At 45.6% G+C, this 27,030-nt stretch overlaps 1 protein-coding gene across 7 annotated transcripts in view; it reads right to left on the bottom strand.

Moving 5' to 3' along the window:
• The window catches only part of LOC112573563, a 115,566-nt gene that overhangs the window by 34,067 nt on the left and 54,469 nt on the right, over positions 1-27,030 (bottom strand). For all 7 annotated transcript variants that reach the window (XM_025254045.1, XM_025254044.1, XM_025254049.1 and 4 more), the window contains one exon: positions 1,157-1,215. In XM_025254045.1, the coding sequence (XP_025109830.1) occupies positions 1,157-1,215 (59 nt within the window). The remainder of the gene's footprint in view (positions 1-1,156; positions 1,216-27,030) is intronic.

The raw sequence follows: 27,030 nt of genomic DNA, 5'->3' as shown, positions 1-27,030 counted from the left end.
TTCCTACAACATAAGCGTCAGGGATGACGTCCCCTCCATGGCCAACAGTTATTGCCCCTTTGTATGTGCGTGTTGTGATGACCAGCGGTCTGCGACTAACATCGCGATGCCATCTCCAAAATAATGTACAGAGAATCTCAAATGTAATCAGCAAGGCAGGCGAAATCAGCACGGAGCTAATATCTGCCGCGTCTCTAGAGTCCTGTATTTTTTTCTCCGGTTTTGTCAGGCGATGTACGCTGGCGACAAGAAGTTCTTACAGTCGACAAAAGCTTGCCTATTGTGCAATGCTTATGATTTGACGATCCAGTGGGAGTTGTCCCAAGAGGCCATCAGAAAAAGTGTTTCAGGCTCACGAAGGTCGGTGACCCCCGAGGGCCTCTGGAGTCGGAATTTGTGCGTCTGACGTCAGCACTGAGGCATAGTGCTAAAAATAACATTGTATGCCTGTCAGGAGCGATGTAATGCCGGTTACACACCAGCTAATAATGACAGCTTGCTACAAAGTCTGTGTCTACAATGTATAATGCATGCAAATCACGATTGACGGATGGATTGAATCCCAAGGAAGGAACAAGCCAAAGAACAAGGATAAAGAAGAACAGAGGATAAAGTTTATTCAATGAGGTGGAGGTTAAAAAAAAAAAAAGAACTCATTGTTATTGGGGGTTAGATGGAGGGAACAGTGCATACTCTTTTGACATGAGGACTGACATCACACGGCTAATCAATATCCCAGACACTAAAAATGTCTATCTGCCCCCCACTTCCCGGGGGCCCCCCTTCCACAATCCGCTCTCTTGCGTGTTTCCATCTTGTATTACAATCCTAGTGTTGTGTTGTAAGTAAGATTAGTGTATAGACGTACACTGAGTGATGTATCTTTAGTGTGTTGTACTGTTAACGAGCTGCTTATTTAAATCTTACTGTGTTGCGTTTTAGTTTTAGTCCATGCGAGTGTTTGAAGTTCAATATGGTGACGTGGGTTGAGTGGGTTGTATGTATGTTGTGTGATGTCAGTTTGGTGTGTTATAGTATGTCGTTCGCTGTAAATTATGTGTGTTGTGTGTTGTTAGTTTAACATGCTGTAGTGTGTTGTACGTTGAGGTTGGTGAAGGGTAGTGTTTGATGTAAGTGGTGAGTTAATTGTACTCACCGACCACCTTCACGTGCTTCCGCTTTTCATCAAGCATGATGTTCTCCATCTTGAGATCTCTGAAACACACATCCCAGAATATCGTGACAGAAACGTAGCATGTCACTTTATGTACACTTATACCACTTTATGTACAGTTGACTTATTCATGTTTATACAACACAAGTGATTTGAAGGCTGGCAAGATTTTAACATGCGCAAACGTAATTCAGTCCAACGGATAAGGTGAAAATGTCAACATTAATACCTCAGTCTGTTTAAGTGTTGACAACAAGGCAACGTGTATATTTTTAAACACTTTAACCATACACGCTTATCTGCACATTATCATACTGTTTATTGCAAAGATTTGATATGTAGTTTTTATTACAGATTCATTTATAGTATTCATGAAATGCAGTTACACTTCTATTATTTACATAACATTGATTTACATGTATTTGATATGTACACACAGATTTACTATCTCTCTCGACACACACACATTTACATCAAATATACATGACATATGTTCGAGGTATAGAGATGTATATATGTATGTTATTCGACCCTGTAGAATGTAATTTATGTGTACACGTGTGAGGGTGGATGGGTGGATGGAAATATAATTTAAATATATATATACGGGTATTACGAGTTAATATTCGCATATGTGTGCAAGTGTATGTTTGTTTGTGTGTGTGTGTGGGGGGGGGGGGAAGGTGCGAGAGAAAACTTAAAGGAAAAGTGAGTACATTTTTCTGTACGTATGCATGTGTGAATATATATATATATGCATGTGTGTGTGGGGGAGTGTGTGCATGCGTGTGTGTGGTAGCACGCGCAGGCCCACCTAGCTTGTCTTGTGTCTAAGTACAACTGTGGTGTGTGCGAATGTACAGTTTTTCTACGTGTCATTTCATATAAGACTTTCTGTCCTCGATCCCAGGAATACTCAGCTATTTTCCTCTAGCAGTTTTGTTTATATTCTTCTATAATCTATGTCTGCCTGTCCGTCTGTCTGCCCCATGTACAAGCGCGGTGTGGATGCAGTGTAGCATCAGTCACAGAGACCTTTAACCACCACAGTCCCACCGACTGGTTGTCTCACCCAGGTGTAACATGGCTTCACAGCTCGGGAGGACGCGAGATAACAGGGGCAGAGAGACAATTAACGATGGCACAGTCCTCAGCAAACTGTTTCTGTGGCCGACTAGGTGCGAGTGACTTCGCGTCTTGACAGCTGAAGGATGTGTGTGATAGCGACCCTACTCTTCTACCTGGCAACTAGGTTATAAAGGCCTCCCACACAATGTAGCCACTGTTACACCCACTCACAGTCTCCACCAGAGACCGCCATAGCCCCAGATATAGTCGCATGTCTTAAAGAAGGAGGGGAGAGAGACAGAACGACTCTAGAACAGAGGAATACAAGTAATTATAAATAATATTTATTTTAACAATTTAATTATTATTTCTTGGATATCTGGTATAATTACTTTTAAACTGCTGGTAAATTTTATTTTTTAGCAGAAAAAAAGCAATTTTAAAATAGATCGGTAAGAGAGAAAGAAAGAAAACCAGATAAGGCAGAAATCTCGATCGACAAAGAAGAGAGGGAGATGGACTGAGTGGGTCTTCATTTGGGGCCGGCAGTGTTGTCCGTGCCATGGGCCCCTCATGTCAGCTATGTCTCCAGTCACCGCAGGACCAGGAAGATGGTGGTGTCCAGTGTTTGCGGTTCCCACGATGACACTCACGTCCGCAATCCTCCGGCCAGCGCTCGCCACTAGCCCCGTGTACTGACCACTGCCTCTAGTCTGTGTGAGTGTGAGTGTGTTCGTATACGTACGTGCGAAATAGAGATGGGGAAATGTTGGTGTATGGTTATTGATGTTGTATAGTTACTAAGGTGGTTTTATGTCATTGATGTAGTTGCTGTGGGGTTTCTGATTAGCTGAAGTATTTCTTTTACTAATGCTAGACAAACAATACTCTCAGTCTAAACAGAGATGTTCTCAAACTTCTTTCTTGTGAGAGACTGAGAAAGTGTTGCAAATACCAGCCTGCTCCTTGTAAGCCCTGTAAAAACTCTGAATCTGCTGCTGTGAGTGAAATACTAGACAAATTTGTTTGGGATGATGTGTGTACATACGTCGGCCTGCCTGCCTGCCTACATGTGTGTCTGTATACATGTATGTCTGCCTGTATGAGTGAGAGAAGGAGAGCCTTTGTAATTCTAGATTATGAATAAACGACAAAGTGATGAGCTACACGCAAAACCAGGCATGTGCACACTCATGGACATCAATTCCAAAAGCAAACAGGAGAACGAGAAGGGCATTTCTGTCTTCATCAGATGAAGACTCCAAATACATGTACTGCCGCCTACCGGGAAAAGATTTGTGATTAAAGATGCCCTTTCCGCCCCCACAACCGTCTCATACCATCCCCACCTCTCTCCCTTTTTTTCTTTAAAGGCAGTTTCCTGTGTTCACTCTGCTGCACTCCCCTCCATATCCCATCTTGAGCACAAGACAATTAATTGGAGTTTAGCGTCTTCAAGGGACGTAAATGCACACTCAAACGCAAGTCTCGATTACTTCCCCTACATTGCTGTCTTTCACAAACACAGAAAGCGTGTGTGTGAGAGAAAGAGGATGAATACGGGTATATTTAAATAATCTTATCTATTTCATAGCTTGCAGTGATGAATATTGATCACCAAAATGGTTCTTATGAGTAATTTCATCTCTCTTAGCGCAGAGCATAGTCGGGAATGAAGAGCAACACACACGTTGTATGACTTGTTATATCAGTCTGTCTGTCAGTCTGTACGTCACACTCTGCATCTCACAATCTGTTAGTCCCAATACAAAGCAAGTGTTACCACAGACCACAGATGTTTTAGCTGCAGGTCCTTACATAGGAAGTGAGGGAGTGAGGGATGTTGGGAGACAAGCAGGGAGGGGGTTAGAGAGAGAGAGACATTTAGTTTTTGCAGCAAAGCTTTTGTGGCTAGTCCTGCCTGACTCGTATCTCTCTCCACAATCATCACATTAACATAATTTCCTCAAGGTCCGAAGGCTTATCTTAGATTTCTGGATTAATTAAACCTTTTTCTGTAATGCTTGGTGCTTTGAGTGGCGCTGCGACACTGACCTCTGGCCACAAAATCACTTTTTGACCCTTTCGCCACCTGACACCCGTTTAATCCTCCCGACCTACCACGCGATCCCCCTGACCACAGGGTTAGCGGCCGATTACCATGCTACCGAAGAGATAAGGAGGAGTGACAACATTTTCATCCCGACCCACCATAAGACCTCTTATCCTTTTCTCCCGTGGTGTGTGTGTGTTCCGTCAAAATATTTATTTGTTTACCGTTATTTTGGAAACAATCTTTTGATGATCTTGACCTCAATATGGCCTCAGTAGGTGGAGAGAGTGCAAGCTCATTGACAAATCATGTTTCGGCAGTATTATGTGCGACAAAAAAAAACCCCCAAAAAACAACAAAAAAAAAAAAACAACCAAAAAACAAAACAAACAAACCAAAAACAACAACAAAAACAAAACAAATCTGTGTATGCACGTTAATGCCAGGCACACATGCACAGTTGCAACACGCAAGTGCAAGCTCGGAAACTTAAAGGGCACAGCAACCGCTCGATGGTGTCAAGAGCCGAGTAACCTAACGAAAACACATCCTAATGAGAAGACACATGCATCGTAATGAAAACACGCCTACATCGTAATGAAAACACACCTAAATCGCAGTGGAAACGCCTGCAAGGCTTTCATGAGACCTAGTATCGGGACAGACAAATCCGAGCCTCATAAAACGGAAAAACACTGGAAATCCCTGTTGCTGACATATTTCTTGGGAGTGGATCCCACTGCAGTCAGCAGGTAGGGTCGTGAGACGGGTCGAGGGATGTTACAGGGAGGTCAGGGAAGGTGAGATGTTGGGGGGCTGGCGGGGGGAAGTTTGGGGAGGGGAGGTTAGAGGTGGAGCTGCTTTTGATCTCCCGCGGCAAGACCACCGCCGCTGACTGGAGGAACATACCTGTCGCATGCCGTCATGCCTTCTGCGTTGTTGAACCCTCGCGTTGGGGGGGGGGGTAGACCTCCCCATGTCCCTCCCCGCCTTCTGCCTGACTGTGACATCCATTGACCCGCGCGTATACACACACATACACAAGTAGTTGGCGCCACCAGATGATCATTTAAAGATCAAAGAAAAATGAGTTGTCTCTAGTCTCGTCTACGGAGTCCATTTTAGTCTCCCCCTTCCCCTCCCAATGGCAGGTCACTAGTCGCCAAGTCAGCGGATCGGCTACCTGTCACATCAGGTAAACAGCAGAAATGTCAGGGAGGGAAAGGTATGCGAACTGTCTCCCACAGCATCGGATCGGATCCTCCACACTACAGGACCCAACGCTGAACGAGCGAACTCCACCAAGTTACTTGTTACTTGTTACCTGCGTTGCACATGAAATAAGGAGTTACTACCAAACAAATTACTGACAGTAAACATAAACAAATACAATTTTCACATGTCGCGCCGTCAGTTGGCCATATTTTTTCTGGTGTCTGAAAATAGCGCCAAGAGTTACATATATTTATAATTCAAAAGAAACCGGAAAAACGGAAGGTCTGAGGTAAACGAACCTTCACGACACCTGCCGGAAATGCAATTCCGTTGGCGCCTCACGCAAAGGTACAAATAGTGACGTCGATGATGCTGAGGCATGCCGGGAGGCGCATGCGTGGTGACGACAGCCCGTGTGACGCCCGCCTGGCTGCCATCCTTCTCCTTGTGTCTCCGTCCGAAGCGACTGACGTCGCGCCTCTCATCAAAGCTCGAGCGGCGACAATTTGTTTGATCTTTGCTTTGATGTCCGTCTCGTGCCGACGCCTTAATAGTGCCATCTAATCTTTCTAATTTTATGGCCGCTCGTTAGATTGCGCCCGTTCCACCTGAGGTAGGGTTACCTGTCATGGACGGGCGACTGACGCAGGTTCACTCGAGCGTTCAAAGTCGGCGCCTGGAGCCAACAGACCCGGACGTGCCGAGTACGAACCTTCCTACTTATTTTCTGTTTCGCTTTCGCACGGGCGAGTGGTGTCCTCAGAGGTCGCTCTCTGACGAGCGATGCGTTTGACCTGCGAGCTCCGGTGATAGCTGTCGCGTGCGTGAGCTGATGTGCGTGTTCTTCAAGCACCGTTCCGCCTCGTCGCTGCCCGACCTCAATTTATTTCAGAGTGATATCAGATATTATCAGCAGTATCGGGACAGCTACAAACTTGTTTTGAATGCCTTGATAACTGCGCAGATCTACGAAACTAATTAATAAAAATGGTTAAATAAAGTGGCCTAGAGAATTATTGCAAGAGCAGACAATAGTAGGTTCGGGGAAAAGGAAGAAATTCTAGGGATGCGGGGAAGGAGGAAGTAAAGGTCAGGTCAGGTCAGGTCAGTCCCATGCCCGGTCCGGGCGTAGGGGGGACCGTCCGGCAGCAGCAACAGACAGAATTTTCCACCCGGTCCTGTCTTGAGCAGATGAGAGCAGGTCTGGCATCTCGCGTTCGGTCCATTCTTTAATGTTGGTGACCCAGCTTTTCCTCGGACGACCACGACGACGGCTCCCTTCGAGGGTTCCTTGTAGGATCGTCTTGGACAGGGTGTTGTGGCGGGTGACGTGACCGAACCAGGCGAGCTTGCGCCGCTTCACTGTTGCCAGAAGGGGCTCATGTGGCCCACGAGGGAGGTTACGGTGCTCCGTACGTATTCGTTGGTCTTGTGTTCGCGGTACGAGATGCGGAGCAGCTTTCTCAAGCACTTGTTCTCAAAGGCCTGGAGCTTCTTTTCCGTTGCGGCAAGCAGCGTCCAAGTCTCGCAGCCGTAGAGTAGGATTGACACTACGAGGGACTTGTACAGCCTGTGCTTGGTACTGAAGCTGATTGAGTTGCTTCGCCAGATCCTATCCAGCCTGGACATTGCGGATGTTGCCATACCAATCCTGATACGGATCTCTGCTGTACAGCAACCATCTCTAGTCAGGGTGGCACCCAAATACTTGAAGCTGTTGACCTCCTCCAGTTTCTGGCCGTTCATGACGATGTTGCTGCTGCTGTCGGTGGTGGAAATAATCAAGTAAAGTAAAGTAAAGAGGATGTTTAAAAAAAATGTCACAAGTGGAGATGGAGAAGCGTGTCCAAGACGAGATATGAACGCAAGACACCCAGTCCTCACTGTACTGGTGATAAGCGCTCAGCCGTTGCTCCAACGGCCGCGTAGATGGCAATCAGCAGAAAGAAAGGAGGGTCAGGTCCCGCCGACCTATATACCACTTGTTGATCTTGTTAATTGGCTGGTGATGCTTCCTAGGCTCGTGTTCACGAAGCACTTTACCCAGCCTGCTAGGCTACCGGAGCTGGGTAAATCTGTCACCCGCAGAAAGCGGGGTAAAACCAATATTCATAGCCTCAGGGTAGGCTCACCCAAATCATTTTAGCAGCCAGTAATTTATCGCAGGTTGCGTAGTCAGGAACGTTCTCCCATACAATAAACATGGTTCTCTTCGGTTTTTTCCCTCCCATTGGTCATTTGGTTTCCTCAATGGTTCATGAATCGGTTTGAGTGTCGGGTGACCATAACTTGCTAATTCCCTACCCAAGTTAAGGAGCTTTACCCAGGGGGTAAATAAATAGTCGATGGCCATGAACACAAGCCAGTGTGCTTGATATTATTTCAAAACGGAAAGACAGGATTTGAAGTGGTGCAACCCACTACAAGTATGTGAATGTTGGAAGTCGGGTAGAACAGACACAACACCCAGGCAACCGTCGGCAGTTCGTGACAGACTGAAAGCCGGAGACAAAAAACAAGTAAGACCCGACCATCTGACCCGTCTGTTAACTACACACTCCCACGGGTACGGTCGACACTGCAGTATACATTTACATGTACCTACAGTATTGTACAGGGTGGATGTGGGTACCGGGTGGCGTGCGGAGACCGACGAGTCGCACGAATGTCTTGATACCGTGCAGCTCCATGCTTGCATGGGTGTGCAAGCTCACAAACGCACTCATGACTGGACGTCCGCACATAACACATATTCGTGTAAAATTATGTAAATAAATGTCAAACATCCAATTCAATAACGGGTGAATGTGTTTCATGTTGTGAACATACACACAAGCGCGCGCGCTCGTAAACACAAGAGAGAACGGGTAATGATGTATCAAATTTTGTGTGTGTTTTTTTTTTTTTTTTTTTTTTTATTATGGCCCTCGAGGCACTGGAGTAAACTGCATCCTTGCCTCCAACCTCTGGTCAACATCATTTAAAATATTTGATCATTTTACAGACGAGAAATCAAACAGGACATTAATGGGCTATGTTAGTATTGCTTTCTGTAATAACGATGAGATCAAACGAACAAAGATGTTAAAATCGTGTGAAACGTGAGAATAATCAAATATTAAAGAACATATCTTTTAATAATCATCTTTAAAGCAGCTTCACAGAAAAAGCAAGCGATGTTTGTGGGCATCAACCTGCTTTGAGAGAGAACTCTTTTCCACACTTTCTAGCTTTTCATCCTTCCACAACTAAAGAGCAAAGTCACCCCACCCCAGCTATTATCACAGACACATCACCGTCGTCATCGGTCCCTACGTTACCGTGGTGGCGCGACTGTCGTGTAGCTGTCCCGTCGTCGTCGCCTGTGGGTCGTGACTGGGCATACACAACCGGAAATTCCTTTCCCTCCATTCACCTGCCTCCACCCCGCCACCCGCCCTCGCACCTAGGTCGACCCGTCAACCTCTTTACAACACCTTTAGCCTGAGCATGATATTATTCCACGCGACCACCAACCTTTGGGTCACCGCAGGGTTCGTCAACTCCTCAGAGACGACCTCGAGGTGTTGCAGGGTAGTGACAACATTTGCTTGTACTCATGGAGATTTAAACACGTGTTTGTTTTTCACTACACATCAATTAAAAAGATTGTCTTTCAAGCCCAAATTTTTATAAATGTTGAGTAGATTAGCAATGGCGCATAAAGGAACAAAAAGGGTGGTATGTGGTCCATCGAGCCAACTTGATCACGTGACAAGACTAAATCTTGTAGACAGGTATTGATGTGTGGTGCTGGAGGTCAGGGTGGATAGAGGTCTGAGACATAATCTGTCGGCACTGCACCCATGCTTTCTCATCGACGTCCTAGCGAGCTGAGAAAAATATATATTTATATTTCACTGCTGTATTCCGGGTGGCCTTTAACACCGGAACACACAAGCAGGTGTACACGCACTTCACGGCGACGGCCACCCAGACATTGCCACCCGTTCATCCCAGTTTGTTTGTTGCACGGTCTGACCTCTGGTGCGTGTGTGCCTGTACGTGTGATTGGCGAGGTGGGGCAGCTAACTCCTCTCATCCACCCCAAAGAACAGACTTTGGAAGGCCAGGGTCGTGTGGAAGATCTTGTGTGGACGGAGAAGCAGTTGGCGGTCTGACAGTCACGTGGATGGAGATGCTGCTTGACTTCAGGTCTTCAGATGTTTGTCAGCCAAGCTACAAAGTGTTGATTCTCATCCTCCCCTCCTCTCTCTTTCTCTCTGTGCGCACGCGTATGTGTACATCTCTACTACCGTCATGTCTTCCATTTAAAGATAAGTCAGAGTAAAGTGTGAAAATAATGACCAAGGTTCTAACTCCTGACTCCTTGGAAGCCCTAATACTTTCTAGAGCTTGGAGGCGGATAACATGTCAGACAGGTCATGGTCACCAGGCAGTGAGGTCAAGGGTCACCATGTCGTAAGGTCAAGGGTCACTATGTTGTGAGGTCACGGTCACTAAGCCTCATGAATGGAGCGGAACTATTTTGTGACACTGGTGGTACTAGTATCGCGTAATGAACTAAACCCAATCATTTGAAACAACAAGTTTTCATGTTTAGGTCAGGTTGTATACAGTAGACTAGTGGAGTGGATAGTGTTTCCTACTCATTTTGGTAAAGCTCAGTGCAAGATATTGTTTCCCCAAATCTTAGTGACTACACCTCTTCCATTCTCCAGATACACGCTCACAAACAGAACATGCAAAGCAAGAGGTCAGCAACACAGAGGTCAGCATTGTCCACGAAGACGTTTCCTCCGTACAAAACTAAATACTCAACCAGCAGAACCTATGTTAATTAGGTGCAGATGTCGACCATGACAGTCACATGAAGACCACAACTATTCCTGTATTCTTATATTACAACTTTTCTTAGACTTTGTGAAAGGTGGCGAGTTGTCACCGAGGGGTCGACTGTGGAGTCAGCGGAAACAGCTGTTAAAGAGCATCTACACCCAGCAACGACCTCACGCCGTGCACCCGGTGTCCTCGGAGGCCACCCTGTCTGGAGGCTGCCACCCGAGAGCCGATTCAAGCTGGTCACCGAAGCGTGCTGGGTGTCGGCGCTGGGATCAACGCACTGTGAATGAAGTCGCGTCCGAAAAATTACTTGAATGACATTCAGCGTCAGACCTGACGCCTCGACACAACGACTGGGTGCGTGCGTGGGTACTCTGTGTGTGTGTGTGTTGTCGCGCCTGTCTGTGTGATTGTATGTGTGATTGTATGTGTGATTGTATAGCCTGTAAACTCTCTCTCTCTCTGTATGCATGGCTCTGTGAGTCCTAATCTGGTTTAGAACTAATGACATTAACGGACATGGCACGACACTGGCCGTGTGGCCATAGTTATTCGCTGACAATACTTGAGCACGTCACACGGAGACGCCAAGGATCACAAGCACGTCACAAGGTGACGCTCAGGCCATGAAGCGAAATAATTTACTTTGCCTTTCAGTCACGGATTCAAAACTGTGCGTGCAGGTTTGTATACTCGGGTGAGACACCCTTGGGCGTTCCGCAGGTGACTACAAACACGTCCCACAGAGCCCTTCGCTACAAATTTCACACTTCACGTGGTCCCGTCTTCACTCTGTCTGTTGTTACCTGTAGCTTTTTTAATGTCCAGGTGAGGCGACACAGCATCTTCTATCCCCGGAAGTGGGTGTGCTCTCCAGTCATCCACCCTACTACGGGATATTATCTTCCACGTAGGTAATGGGCCGCCCCTGTCACTAGGTCATGGGTGAAAAGATTCTCGGCTGTAAGCGAAAGGGACAGGTGCGAATGAAAAGGACAGGTGTAGATCCCTTCCAACATATGATGCCCTTTTAGCCGGGGGTGAGAAGGCCCCACATGCTGAGCTGGCAGAACGAAGTCCGGTGCGAATGAGGGTTTCAAAGAGCCAGCGAGGCCAAGTTTATTACGATTATTTGCTAACAGAGACGCAAACAGCGACGTCTGCCGGCACACCCCCACCCCGGGTACCCGCAGCATCAAGACTGCAGATGATCAAAGCTTGAGCGGAAATAGGGGGCTGAGCAACGGGGCGTGGGACTGGAGGGACCGGGAACTGATGGGGAGAGGTTCACAAGTCTCTTTGTAGTGTTTGGAGAGATATCTGGGGTGTGTGTCCACCGCGGCAATTATTTCTTTATTTTCACATTGAAAAAATTGAAAAAAATCACCCACTGCGAATATTAATTGTTTTGATTCATGATGATTGTCTGCTTGCCTGCATAAAGATTTTCTTGGTCATCTTTTCACATGGTTAATTTAAAGGCTTCGAATTATTAGTTCTTACTTTCATCCTCTTTTTCTTCCAATGTTCTTTTTTCTTTCTTGTTAGATCACATGAATGAAATATGTAACGACCAGGATAAAATCCTTGGCATCTAATAATCTCTCTCTCCTTCAGTATCCCTTCCCTATCACAGTACAGCTAACGTCCCTTGCTTGAGTGAAGTGGAAGTTATGTCCCTTGACACTTGCCCGTCAACTGTTTTGGCAGTTGCTGAACGTGAAGCACGTTGAAGGCTGTCTGCTCTTGAGATGTGTTCTTACAATGGACGCTGGATGTCTTCACAAGCCGGTCGTCATCAGCGACCAGTGTATGTAGTCTGCACAGTCCTCCTCTGGAGAGACCACAACATTTTGAGGCCATCATGGGACAATGTCCAGACATCTTTGATTACAAGACCAGAGCACAAAGATTTGCATAAGAAGGGAGGTAAGCCCTCTACGCGGTTATCAGCCTTGGCTGTACAAATCCTGGCTTTTCGTGTCTGGAACCGCGGCTACTGCATCTGCGACAAACACAGAGCCAATCACAGTCCGCCCATCATTTGTCGGCTGCTGGTCTTCGCGTTGGTCTGCGGAGATCGGTAATGAATTCAGGAACAAAGTTTTCGCTTCCGAGCAGCTGGAACTCTGCAATCCTCAACAAAGTGGTGTCACTTGGATCAGCAAAGTGGAAATGATGTCACTTGGCGCAATGCTTTCGATATTGGGACCTTTATCTGGGCCAAGAAATATGATATATACCATTACCAGCACCAATCCGAAAAAAGATGGTCACGCAAACAGCTCTTGACAAACAAATGGGTTGGTTCAAAAAATATCGGACAGCTAGAGTTGTAGATATGTAGGTTGCGTTGATAACAAGTAGACAATGCAATATCGATCCTTATTATGCACGGGAAGGATGGTAAAAGGCGTTTTTAACGGGTGGAGATCGTGGGTATGTTTCGTGGGTTACTCCGTAGCTGGACAGCTTGAGGTAGGTAACGGACCTGATAGTGCGATGAACACAAACATTCATTCGCATCCACAATCCCACTTTGTTGAAAACTGCTTGTTATATTTATTTTTTAAATTGCATAAAAGTAAGTATTCCCCATGAAATTGATAGGAGTTTTGTGCAGGGAAAGGTCACATGTAACAGTTCTTCATCCAGATGCTGATAGGTCACGTAGTTGAGAACAGATTCGTAGTGTCGCACACACACACAAATGAACACACACACACCTGTCTAATGCCTACGTGACACTAATCTGTGTGCTACATCGTATCCAACTGGTGTCTACACTCTTGTCTCTGGAATGTAGCGCCCTCTGTGTTTACGTGGCGTGGTGTGAAAACACAGGTGTAGTCCCCTCGGTCAGCAGGCTCGGCGGCTTGTTGTCACAGCGCAGGTGCCTCACATCAATGACGGCGTCACGCAAACCAGCAGACAGTTGTGACAAAGATCTCAAGACATCGTGACAGCAGGTAGTCGTGACCGGAAATGAGTTGTGACAAAGACCATGTCTGGGTATGATGGGCTGATTCCTCATTGCGCATGCGCGCTCTACAAAGTGACGTAGACTCGCGCCAGACACGTGACTTGCGTGGGACTTGTGAATAAGGTCTCAAAGACAGCAAGGAGTACAGAACTCCACACTCATCAACATTAGTGTCATTAAGGAAGAGACGTGGTCGACATACGGGTACCTAGCTCAGACTGTCGCCGGTACCCGACATGACTGTAGGAATCCTTACACCTCCACCCTGCAGCCTGCCACAGAGGCACAGGTCACAGAGCTTCATGCACAAAGCTCAAAGTAGCACTAGCGTGCCGATCAGGTGTCACCTCCGTGACATGTATCACAGAACAACTCTTTCATCCATCAAGCTTCCATTCGTCAGGAATTTTTAAAATCGTTTTTATTCGAAACTCTCTTTGTCAACGAGTCTTTTAAAGTCCGACGCTAGACTCCTCAGGAGCCCCTTTCTCTGCGAGCACTCTGGCAGACAGGGTATCTTCACAGCGGGTAGTTCCACACGTGGATGTGGAGAGAAGAGCCTGCACGGGTGGATGATGAATGGCCACAGAGGCGCTGACACTTGAACCCGACCCCTCCTACGAAATTCGTCAACGATGAATTGTGAAAGCAAAACAGATACAGTCTTCAACCCTCCTACACCCCTCCCACCACCATCATCACTACCACCACCACCACCACCGCCTCCCACAAAAATATGCTGCTTGGCATAAAAGAAAAGACAACTCAGAAGTATAGTCAGACGGACCAAGCGATGTGAGAGGCAGTTTTCATCGACCGACGAATTGACGACCACTAATCGAGTTACTGATGTCGGGCATGAGGAAGGTGGATGACAGTCCAAGAACACATATCCACGTGTGAAGATCTCGCTTCCCCATCCCCTCCAGCTATTCCTTTAGTCTTTTATTTTCTTTCTGTCTCTCATTCACTCCAACTGTCTCACTATATCGTTGCTGTAATGTCGTCTGCTATTTCACTCTCTTTCTGTTATCACTCTTGCTGTCTCATTCTGCTACTATCTCTCCTTTCCATCTGTAGCTGATATTCATTCTCCTGTCCGCCTGACTATTATTGTGTGCCTTGTCTTTCTAACTCCATTCAAAGGACGGAGAGAAGGAGACAAAAACAAACAAACAAACAAACAAACAAAACCCCAAACAAACTGCATTGATAGCAATTTTCGTAATTGATCAGAATATGTTGCTCAGTATAACATGAGAGTAAATTTATTGAGCGGTATAACTGCAGTGCATGACGGGGGTGGATGAGTTCGTGCGTGTTATTGCGAGTCACCGCCATTACTACAGTAACATCACACTTATTATTTAGAATAATACATGTCTAACACCCACATTATCAGCGGACTAACCGGCTATCATTTCCGCTCTAGGTCGTCAACATTATCAACTACCCAGAATTCCTGGCTTTGACTGGGTTGACTTCTGCCGTCACCTCTTCCAGCTGTGATGTCACTGTCAACTTTGACTCTCTCGTTTCAATGGATTCAAGTTTATTCATCCGTGGCATCAACGTTGAGGAGAAACACTTGGACTTGTGTTGCCTTTTCTAAGCTTGAGAGGTTGACTGATCACGGTGACGGCGGGAGCACGTCACTCGGTGAATCCGTTACGAGGTTCACATCCTCACCTGCTCGCTCCTCTCTCTCTCTGTCTTATTGCTACCGTCTCAAATTATGATGTTGTCCAAGTTTAACCTGCGGATAATGTCGTCTGCCTCATCATTTTTTTCTTTTAGACGCCACAGTAATGTCTTAGACAACAGAGTGAAAAACCTGCTTCACAAGCCAAATGAAGCCGTGGTCGAGTCGTAATTGATAGAATATGTCTACCCACTGTGTCAAAGGTCACACAAACCACGTAACCATCGTCCGCCTCAAACATCTTTCACCCGTCCTTCACTCACTCTCACGCACGTGCACGCACGCACACTCTATCTCTCCCCACATTCTGCTTTTTATTAATTAGATATTGTTGCGTTTGTTATTTTTTAAATACTACTACAGCTGTATCATCTACATTCTGAAAGTAAATCCTTCTTAACAGTTCGCGTGGGTTTGTTCAAGAGATAATATCGTTATAATGAGGCCGTGTGCACGTGATGTCATTGTTCATTCTGAATGGCTGAATCCTTTGCTTGTTGCCAGTTTTTTTAATATTTATTTACCTGATGGACTGATAGTGAGTGGAGGACTGAGATCTTGCATGACTATGTCTGTGTCTCTCTCTGTGTATGCCTACGTGTCTCTGTGGGTCTCTGTATGTACATGTGCGTTCTTACATATGTCTCTGTGTGTCTGTGTGCATATGTCTATGTCTGTGTGTGTCTCTGGGTATATGTATGTTTTTATTAATTTGTGCGTATATATGTACGTAATGTCTGTATGCTTACATCAGCGAATATATAATTATATATAGATATAGGCATGTATAGTTTATGTAGGTGCATATGTATATGTACATTTTTGTGTGCAAGTCTTCACATGTACGTACATAGGTATATGAGTATTATACACCACGTGCACGTACGATTAAATGCAAACATGTATATATAGACATGTGTACGTTGGTTATATATATAAAAGACAGAATGCAAGGGGAGAGAAGAACACTCTCACGCCTTAACGGCCTTCCTCTCAAGTGTCGTCCTTGTTGATGTCAATGGAGTTATCGGAAAGCAATCTCTCCGGCCAGCGATAAAAGTCTGCAGCGAGGTGATTACATTCAAATTCATCACCAACACATCACCGGCGTCTGCGCGTGCGCCGCAGCAGCAAGCACGTCCTCAGACAAGGGGGATAAGTGCGGCCTTGTGTTAGTGCCGAGCACACCCAGCGAGCGAGAGAGCGCCAGAGAGAGTACTAAATATTATATGGCGGCTTTCAAAAGCAGGCCAACTGACGAGGTGCAAATAAAAGAAGTAAAATGACAATAAATGGATGGCAGCACGGCCAGGGGCGTCCAGCCAGCACGCAGCTATGTAAATCGAACTTCGCTGGTGAAGAGCTCCCAGTCAGATAACGACCGTTCGCCAAGCTGGCTGGTCTCCCTTGAAGGAGTGTAGAGCTCTTCTGTGCCCATAACATTTATAAATTAATTTGCGCAGGCAAATGTGTGACAGGGAACAGGGCTTAAAAACAGTTGATGCGATGGAGATAGCGATGAACGGTAGAAGGAATCATTATGGAGGTGACACACGAGTAGACTAAAGATCAAAGGTCAGAGAGATTCAGACCTCGTGCACATTTCTCGAGCAAAATTGTGGTTCGTGTTAATCTAAATGGAATCGTATTTCCAAGCAGGATATCAACACTTGCAAGCAAGGCGAGACAGCCATCACTGTTTGTTTTAATCTCTTATCACGCGACTGCTCTTTCAATGCCATTATCTTTCCTTCTCTGTCTCTCTGTCCTTCTCTCTTTCTCACACACGCACGCCGAGGTCGGTTAGCAAGTATCTAAATTGTCTATGAAAACCCAGGTTCGCTCAGGAACCACAGTTCTGGCAGACCATCAGCTAAGTGCCTGGTTCCCAGCATCTCTGCAGCCTCGTTTCAGAACACTTCAACCTCTAGCAATGGCCGTCTAAATTCTTGCCAGTCTCATCGTTCCCTCGCTGTGCGCATGCGCACTTCTCTCCCTGCGCCTTCTCCTCTGCGTCACGTCCGGTCCATTCATCATTGTAAGGCTGTCAGCCTGAAGTTTCTAGCCGCTTTCAGCCCGCAAGGCCGCAATGATGGAGAGTTTTGCCAAGACACATCAGAAAGTTGAAAACCGTCTCTGGCAGGAAACCAGATATCGAGACGCTCGTCTGCGTGTCGGATTGAACACGAGGAGCGCTTAGCACGTGCCGACAATGCTCTCACTCCTTCACAGCTTGCTGCAAGCTTCAGAGCAGACAGGCATTGTGGGACAATGTTTGCTTATAGAGCATTGTACTAGCGCCAGCTGTGGTCAGGATGAGCAGCCAGCTAGTAGGTAGGAGAGAAGAATAAATATCTGTAGTTTCTTCCTTGTTTATCAAATTTCTTGTCTGCTTTTAGTTCGGTTTTCTTAAAACCTGTCAGGTGACCACTTTCCGTAATACTAGCGCCGTTCAGGGACAGTTAGGTATCACACAGCCTTCACCCTCCATTTCAATCTGTTTTCCTCCTGACCTGCTTAAATCTTGTATTTTCCTTTTACCTTACCTCTGTCTTTCTTTCCTCTTTGTCTTCTATCCATGGTAGTAACCAGTTACTGTGAGGATCTGAGTGACTAGCATTTCACTTTGACTAGACGGTTCGTTAGCGTGTCTGCTTGTCTGAGGCAATGTCTGTCTGTTGAGCATACCAACACGAGATAGCTGATAACAGAGGTTAGCACCAAACTACGCAAATATTCTTGTAGGACAAGTGAACTCAGTTCAAACTCATACTGCAACACTCTGTTTTCAGATTTGGCAGAAGACACTTTTTCTTCCAAGAAGAGAGACAACATGCTTGTTAACAATAAAGTGTGCTCAGGCAGGGTGGGACACACGTTTGCGACAATCAACTGTTTAACTTTAACCCTCGGTGTGAATCGTCAAAGTGCTCAGTTTACCCCTCGCCACACGGCAGCAGTGACACAACGTGCCAAACACCTAGCCACCCGGGGCTCCACCCAACAAACTGCAGGCAAGCAGGGTGCACTGTACCTTCTCCATATCCTAAACCCATTCTTTAAACCCTGGCGAGATTTGTTTATCTGCTTTTGTAGTCTGTCAACGCAGAGGTTTAGGTGGCAAATTGGAAACATGAACTCGGAATACCAAAATGTAAACTGTAACTTGTCTTTGACAGTTATAGTAGCAGAAACAGTGAGCGTTAGAAAGTACGTTAAAGAACAACACAAATGATGAAAAATGTGAACTAAAGGACCGATGCCTTTATCTGTATACTTTGGCAAAGTAGGGAGCAGGTAGTCTTCCCACCCCTCACTCTTTCCCACCCCAAAACGAAGGTTCAGAGGTCGGAAGTATGAGAATTGAAAGTTTCCAGGCTTTCTGTAACCTATATCCACCTTCATAGATAGTACATTAGGTCGCCTGTGTGTCCCGTGCTTACCTACCCATCAGCCCCCGCGCACCCTACAACGACGTCACCTCTACAACCGTCGGCAATTTGTCTCTATGAAGCCCCGACCTCTGACTTATCGTCGTCTGCTCGGAAAAGGAAAGAAGGTGTGCAATGTCAAATCGCGAGTGTTACAGGCGACGGGTGGCGGTGACGGCGAAGGGGTTAAGCAAATGGAGGCTGGGATAGAGTTTACAAACTCATCAATGCTGTCATCATGATGTCGTGGCAGACAACATGCAGAAAGACAGGGGTCATAAAGTTTATATACATCGATGTCGTGTCAGTGATGAAATAAGTGTCGAGATAACGTTGAACTGGAACAAGAAACAAATATTTGTGTGCATGTGTTGGACTGCAACTGTCATAATAAATAAATAACGGTTTGTGTATATCATATCATATCTATGAACTATGCCCCTTGCAACGAACTTTATTCTTACTTTTATTTCTTTTTCCTTGTAACCAGATCACCTTCCCATTTTCAAATTGCCCAGTGGGACAAATAAAGTTGATCATTGTGTGTTCGCGCGCTTGAGAATGTGGAATTATGGGAAAGGTAGGAGGAGAGAGTGTAGAGAAGACAGAAGACAGGAGGAGCGAGACAGAGTTGTCGGTCACTGGTTCCACAAACGGTCAAAGAGATTCCGCAAGCGGTTTGGAGGCAGGACCTGACTTCCGGCTGCTGCAGGCGGCGCTGCGGTGCGTGAGGTCAGCAGTCAGCTCCAGGCCCAGCTGTTGGCTGTTGCTGCAAACCCAGTTCGTCAACCAGGCGTCAGCACAGCCGTCAGACGAGCGTCAGCACATTTCCAGGGTAAGAAAACCCGAGTGCGCGAGAGGTCACGGAAATGTTACAGCTACATGCGAAGGAGAGAATCTAATTGATGAGTTTTTCTGAAGGCACGGAAAGCGCAGAATTTTCAAGAAAAACCATCATACCAGTTCTTGATAGAGAGTTCTACGATATAATTAACAAAAGAAAGAAATGGTGTTTTTTTTTTTCTCAAGAGTCTGTGAGATCTTTTTCGGAGTATTTTATTTTACAAGCTTGCACAGACACAAGGATTGTCTGATTGCTGGAACAGACAGAGCCACAGAGACAGGAAAAGAAAGAACAACTAAGTGAATGTCGTCTGCATGATGACAGAAAGAGGCTGGCACCATGATAAACATTAGTGATGATAACAACCCACGTGCAGACAGAGCGTGCAGCAACATTGGGCAGGAATCTACAGACACAGAAATAATGCAGCCACTCATTTTCAGAATTTTTTTTCCTATAATATCGTATTTTATTGACCGTTATATAACGAATTCAGGGTGCCAAGTGCGTTTGGATAACAAATGTGGTGCAAAGCCCTCAGTAATCCATGTTACAAAGTCTCCAGGGTATAAACTTTTTGGCTCTGCATGATGAATATACAGAAGTTAAACAATTATAGATGTGTTCGTTAACGATGTATTAACTCTCTGAGAACTGTCGCCAGATAAATTAAAGTGGTCTACAAAGTCAGATAACTCATTGTAACACAAGAAATACATTTATTGGGTTCACATTACTGTGGAAACGTTGAACATTGTTGAGCAATCCTCTCAAGAAAAAGGCTGGCCCCTAGTCTCTAACACCTTACTCCCCAGCGACCCTTAGGTCACGTGAACAACTGTATCATCATGTGTGTGAAAGTGAGTGTTTGTAAGTCTTGTGAAATATTCACTCAGCACATTTCTTATCAGCAACGACAATCGTTTCTTTGACAGGAGGTTAGTCAGGTCGGAGGGGACAGGGATCTTTTTTCTTCTCCATATCTATCGCCACATTAACATCAGACTCTTTGGATGAAAATGTGTTTTCAGTGATGTCATCAGTCATGGACTCCACATCTCAGAAGTGAGGCATGCTGGGAGCTTACTCAGTGATGTCGTCATCAGTCATAGACTCAACGTCTCAGAAGTGAGGCATGCTGGGAGCTTACTCAGTAATGTCGTCATCAGTCATAGACTCAACGTCTCAGAAGTGAGGCATGCTGGGAGCTTACTCAGTAATGTCGTCATCAGTCATAGACTCAACGTCTCAGAAGTGAGGCATGCTGGGAGCTTACTCAGTGATGTCGTCATCAGTCATAGACTCAACGTCTCAGAAGTGAGGCATGCTGGGAGCTTACTCAGTAATGTCGTCATCAGTCATAGACTCAACGTCTCAGAAGTGAGGCATGCTGGGAGCTTACTCAGCGACTCACTTGTCGATCTACGCAAGAAGCAGACTTGACTACCACCCCGGACAGACAACTCGGCACACAGCCCCGTTACACAGCTATTACTGTCAAATTATCTCCCCTGCCATAGTGGCATGCCTGCCGGTGGGCCCCACCTCCTGATTGACCCGGCGGGGGCTAGCGGGGTGGGAAGGGGTAAGAGGTCACGGGGACTGGGGAAAGGAGAGAAATAATTTCGACATATTGAAATTTGTAGTTAATTCGATGTGGTTGTGCGGAGAAAAAAAGGTAGAAAAAAACAGAGAAAAAAAGGAAGGGAAAAAGGAAGGAAAGAACACCCTCCCTACCTCCCGCGTTCTGTGAAGCAACCTGTCATCTTGAAACTTCGCGCGTACAGGTAATGGCCGCTGACACTGCAGGCACGCTTCAATCTTCAGTTCGTTTAGATGAAAGCCCAGCTGATGCCCAAGTTATATCAATATTTTTTATTGCTAAGGACAACAAATCTAAAAGAGTTACCGATCCTTGCTTCCAGCTAATCTCCCCTGGCTCTGCTCGCGTGACCCAGATTCCTCACCACATCACGCAACTGTCTGGGAGCTAGAATCGTATCCATCGTCATGCAATATTCGCCAAATGTCAGATAAAAAAAAATATATATATATTAGCTGCGACTTGCAGGAAGACCGCATCAGACGAACTTACAATCCCTCCCTGCTCCCCATCCCTGAGCTGACAGAAAACGTGAGACAGGCGACCTGTCGAGACCCTAGCTGGCAGGTGCAAATGCATAAATGTGCTGAGAACTTTATTAGTCACTAAACTCGGCGGCGAGCTCGGTGCACAGCTCACCTGAGCATGAAACAGAAACAGCTTCGACGCACGCAACCAGGCGTGCACGCGCACACACACACTTTCTCTGTAACCTACACATTCACAAGAAACATGTACACAACAAAAATACACATAAACATACTCAAACATTCATATATAAAATACACACAACCCATTGTATATCTGTGCTTGGATCTCGCACTCACACATACACACTTAATGACTCCTCTGTCATCTTTTTCTTTGTTGTTTGCACTATTATCTAGTAAAAAAAATATTATTTTAAGGAGACCTTTACCCTTTAAAATCCATCTTTTTCAATGACATATACCACCAGGTGCAAGCAGATAGTCTTGAGAGCGGCGGAGGCTCAAAAAAACGGTAAAGACGGTTACGTGGATTGTGTCAAGTGCCCTCCCAGACGCAACAGCCATTGCGGAGGACCGCTGCCTGCCACAGCGGCGAGATTTTATTAAAGGGAAGAAATCTACGGTTAAGGGAAATAAATTAAATAAATTAGAGATGATCGATGTGTAGCGTCGTGGAAAGCTTTTAGCGGCGGACGGGCAAGGGAGACAAGTGAAACGCGAGGAACCCATCGCGCAGCCTGGAGGTCAGCAAGTGCAGCAGTTAGCACCACTCAACCACAGCGCGTGCAGCCGCTCACGTGAGCGTAAACCTTTCTGATGACGTGGCTGTGGGCACAAACAAACACACAAACAGGCCTGCGTGCACAGACACAAACAGTCACATGTGACCATAAACACACGTGCATACATACATTGCACATGAACACACACCACCCAACACACACACACACACACGCATATGTAGATTAAGATAGGTATACTGATCTTAAAAAACACAGAAAGTCTTTGATAAAAACCTTTTTGATACCATGTTATTCGTGCATTATTCTGGAATATTACAACGAAAATCACATTAAAATGTCCTGATGGGGAGATGAGATGTAGCCAAGAGCTGGATTGTCTCCCTTTTCCTAAGGTCGGTACTGACGACACAAGCTCTTGTTTTTGTTTGTGTGTACCGTGTAACGGCTGTGGATAATTTGTAACATAATTTATGTTTGTGTGACGACTGTGGATTTCAGTAATATATTTACAGGTTTTGCGTATTGTGGATACCAACTTCTCCAATGTACGGAATAAGCAGACTAGACTACCACCCTCGGTTAGTCCAGTTTTTGAGAACAGTCTGAAATAATTTATTATTCAATCCACAAACATTAACTACACTCAGACTCAAAGCGTGAAAAGCTGTGACATAAATTTAGGAATATGGCTGAGATGGGTGTATGTGCATTTTTTTTTTTTTTGTCTCGAAATAAACACATTCTTTGATTCTTAGGGAAAAAAAAAATGGAATACAAAAAATATTGTCTGCTTTGCAAAAAAGATCTTTCGGAGATACTGGCCGAGCCGGAAAGTTCACGTGACTTTAAAATGCCTTGAAAGTGTCTTCACACTGAACTTATTTTGTGTTTATGGTCTTTAAAATTGACTGTAAAACCACCTCCATTGACTCGCTAGAAGATTCTTTACTTCAGAAACAGAACCGTCCTTTGGCGCTCACCGACTGCGACAAGATGTGTTGCGATCTCAGGTGAGATGTGAGATCGCGGGTGTGAACCACGCACAAAGCGACACTTCACGAGACTTTGAAATGTTTCTGGCCTTGTCCTGACCTACATCCAGCCCTACTGATCCCCTCACCCTCCGTCTCCCATCACCGGACCATTTTCAGCTGCTTACAAGACACATATGACTTCACACGCAAAAAAAAAAAAATCACAAAGCGAATAACCATTTCTTGGAAATTTCTTTGTGTAAAATGAAAATCTGACCACTAATTTTATGTCCTGTAGTTCAAACTGTCTGTCAAACAAGAGGGAGCAAAAACCGAAGGAAAACCGGCAAATTCGAAAAACAAACAAACAAAGAAACAAACAAAGAAAACAAACAAACTCAAACGAATAGGAAAAAGTAGCCGAACTCCAAGTACCCGTACTGAAATTTCATTGAAAACGTACCGGACGTGCTCGAGGAACCCTCTCGCCCACATCCTTATTTTTCTTTTCTTTTTTTAAAAAAAGCAATGTGCTTACTCCAGTGTCCTCGTGTGTGTGTGACACAGACAGAGAGAGAGAGGGTAGATTGTGCAAGCAGTTATCTCCCAATTCTTTTTAAAGTCACAAAGGTTTAACTTTCACATGTGTTTAACATATGGACAGCGAACATTTCACCGAGAGAGTGGGAGGAGAGCGATAAAGAGAAGAAAGCACAGAGAAGCAGAGGGAGGGAGTGTTCACGGGACTAAGATGACATCGACAGATACACAAACATACAGACAGGGGAAAAAAAAATTGCAGCCATACTGCGCTGGGAGATCTTTCCTCCCACATTTCACACACACACAGAGTGTACCCTCCATGGTATACACTCAGTGTGTCTGTCTACCGTACATAAGTATGTTGTGTCTCGTCGCGAGGTCAAGCCTGCGGTCCAAGCGCACACTCGCCGGTTCGATATCCGTATGACGCAGACTACCCGTTACTCCCATCCTCCCACTCCCCTCCACCCCGTTCCTACCGCATCCCGCGGGCCCAGTGGGTGTCTGAAGGCAACAAGGACCTCACAATGCTGGTCCCGGGATCAGTGAGGACCTCCACACCTCACCCACCTACAACTGGAAGGTCACGGGACCAACCTCACCTTCCAGAAGTCTGCAAGTCAGTAAAGTCCATCCAGACATCGCCACGTCTGAAGTTATCCTGACAACAACTAATATTCTTGCTGTCATCCCCCAACCCCTCCTGACATAATCGTATCAACTCAGTTCCTACTTTTTCTGCATGAAGCACTTCTCAGACAGGAAACGAGATTTGAATCAAAGTCCCATTACTCTGTGTCGTTTTCTTCGATAACCCTTGACCTTTCATGTTGTTTCACGACGATAAAGTATAGGGACAGGGCAAGGCGTAGCTCCCCCTCACATCTTTTTTTCCTCGACCAGACATGTAATGCTCCACATTTCGTCGACCGATGGAAATTTGCGGATGATTCTAGAACATCGACGAGCGGGTGGCAGCCTTTCCCGGAGGAGGTCCACCCTCCGCGCACCGCTCTAATTTCTCCGTTCCTTATTGTCTTCCTGTATTCCCATTCCACACCCGCAGCTTTTCTATACTCTTCTCTCTTTTCATGTCAATAGGAATCTCTCTGTTTGATTCTGATGAGAGAGAGAGAGAAAAAAAAAAAGCTTTTATGCGGACCAGACTTTTAGATTGGTTGACAAATAGACGGCAGGGGCAGAGTTCACGGTATTCAGCAGAAAGCTTTATATTCAATATCATCGTCGGCATCGTCGAGGGAATACCCAGTCACGTCCCCGTGCGTTACACACCAATAAAAATCTACTACGTTGAGTCTTTTTGATTAACACTTTAATTAATCTGTTATTATTTTTTCCTGTCTGCACAATGGTGTTTACTCTGTTACTAGCAGGACAGAGAAGACAAAGGTAGTTGATTGCTTACCTGTCCAGCTCATCTATGACAGCAAATTGCAGCAGTCTGTAATCAATTTCTCACTTGCGGGGAAATAAGGATGATGAAAGTTTTAGGATGGGAAAAAGTGGTGAATTCGGAGAAAAAGTTTCACTGGGTTGCGATCCATTCCTGCTATTATCAAATCTCGTCCACAAAGGATGAAACATTGAAAAACATTGTCGTCTGTCGACATCCTACAACGGAAGCGGAAAAGGGTGAGAGTAGGGATGTAACGCATGTGTCTAGGGGCCAGGCCAGCTTTCCGAGAGGTCTGCTGGGATATGGGAAAGCATGATGATGCTGTCCTCTTCAACAGCAACTAGAAAATGGCCGCCTGTCACAGGGGTAGATGAGAATGGGAAAGGGAGAGCAACCGAGAGAGAGCAAGGTGAGCAACGGGCGATGTCAGGACAGGTAGACGGCAGCTGCAACGCCGATTGCTCTAAAGCCGACATGGTAAAAAAAAAATTAAATAAAGTAAATTTAATCTTTGGAAAAGCCTCTCAAGTGCAGCATGCATGCCTCATCGGAGTTTATCACGTGGTCATCTCGGCGGATAATCCGTGGGGCTTAAAAATGTGTTTGAAACCTGAGGCAGCACGAGATGCACGGATACAGCGAGTCTCTCACTCCATCCCTCTATCCGCCTTCTCCACATCGTCCTTCTGTCTGTCTATGCGTTTCTCTCTCTATATATATGATACAATATTATAAATGTTCTAAACTGGTGTCGTGTTCTTGTATCCTAGAAAATATTTTTAATTATCTGAAACAGGAAAGGAAGAAAGAGGAAAACCGAATAGCAGACATACAGACATTGAATTCGACAATTTGTCTGAGGTAAAGGAAAGTGTCGTCTTGTTTCCTCTTGTCTTTGTATTCTTGGACCTAGAGAGATAAACAATCCATGGCCTATCTTTAAAAGAAATTTCGGTTATGTAGGGTGAGTGTACATTTTGTATAAAAATCAATTGATTAATTGACTGATTTTAATACCTGGGTATAAAGGGGAAAGTGTTTGTTTCGGATAGGTTAGGTACATGAGCATTCTTCCAACTATTAAACTGATGGGAAAAAAAGAAAGAAAAGAAGGGTGGTTGTTTCCCCGACATTGTGCGTGAGTGGTCCACTGTGAAGGTGGGTGACGGGACTGTAATGCACACCGTTTGTTACCTGTCTGCCCCACCCACTTCCTCGCCGTGCCCACTGCACCGTGTAATTCTCCTCCCTTTGCTCCCCCCGTTCAGACATCCGGCTGCTTGCGTTCAGACAGGTGAAAGTCTCAGGTGAGGAAATGACCTTGGCACACTAAGGTAGTCGCGACGGCAAAGATTTGAGCACCTCAGCAGTTTACAGCAGGAGGTCAGAGGTCAGGGAAGTAGGTAAAAGGTTGGAGCTGTGTGGCTAGCTTGCCGTCCTCTCACAGTTTGCCAACTGACAGTCTCTTGTGACAAAGTGTCATCAATAAAGTCCGCTTTTATAAGAGGCAGTGGCCTTTTCCTCCTAAAATTGTTTGTATTTTTTATTGTTCTGTCTTCCTGTTCAGTGTTTCATGTCAGTTGATCCTGGTCTCTTTACTTTGTATAGGAAACCTCGCTTTCTGACACCGTTATGTACAGATATGGCCAAAGGAAAATGAACAGAAGACGGGAATGAAAGACAGTCTTTCCTTTTGATCCTGAAGACGGGGCTTTACACATTTCCTCCTGTCAGTAATCGCAACACCTGCTTCACGGTTTCGGCGGGAAAGTTGCTGGGGTACCGAGAAAATTATCCATAATTTTGTATGCGCGTGTGCAAGTCTGCCTCCTGGTAAGACAACACTAAGAGCGTTCCAGTCAAAATATTGGATACACTTGAAATTTCAAACAAACGCACTTTCTCCAGTTTGCGCGCGCAGTTCTGTGACACCACGTGACCACGCGA

Source organism: Pomacea canaliculata, linkage group LG10 (genome assembly GCF_003073045.1).
Source record: "Pomacea canaliculata isolate SZHN2017 linkage group LG10, ASM307304v1, whole genome shotgun sequence".
In the NCBI taxonomy this organism is placed as follows: Eukaryota; Metazoa; Mollusca; class Gastropoda; order Architaenioglossa; family Ampullariidae; genus Pomacea; species Pomacea canaliculata.
The sequence above is the reverse complement of the archived record's forward strand: the minus strand, read 5'-3'. Positions and strand labels throughout refer to the sequence as shown.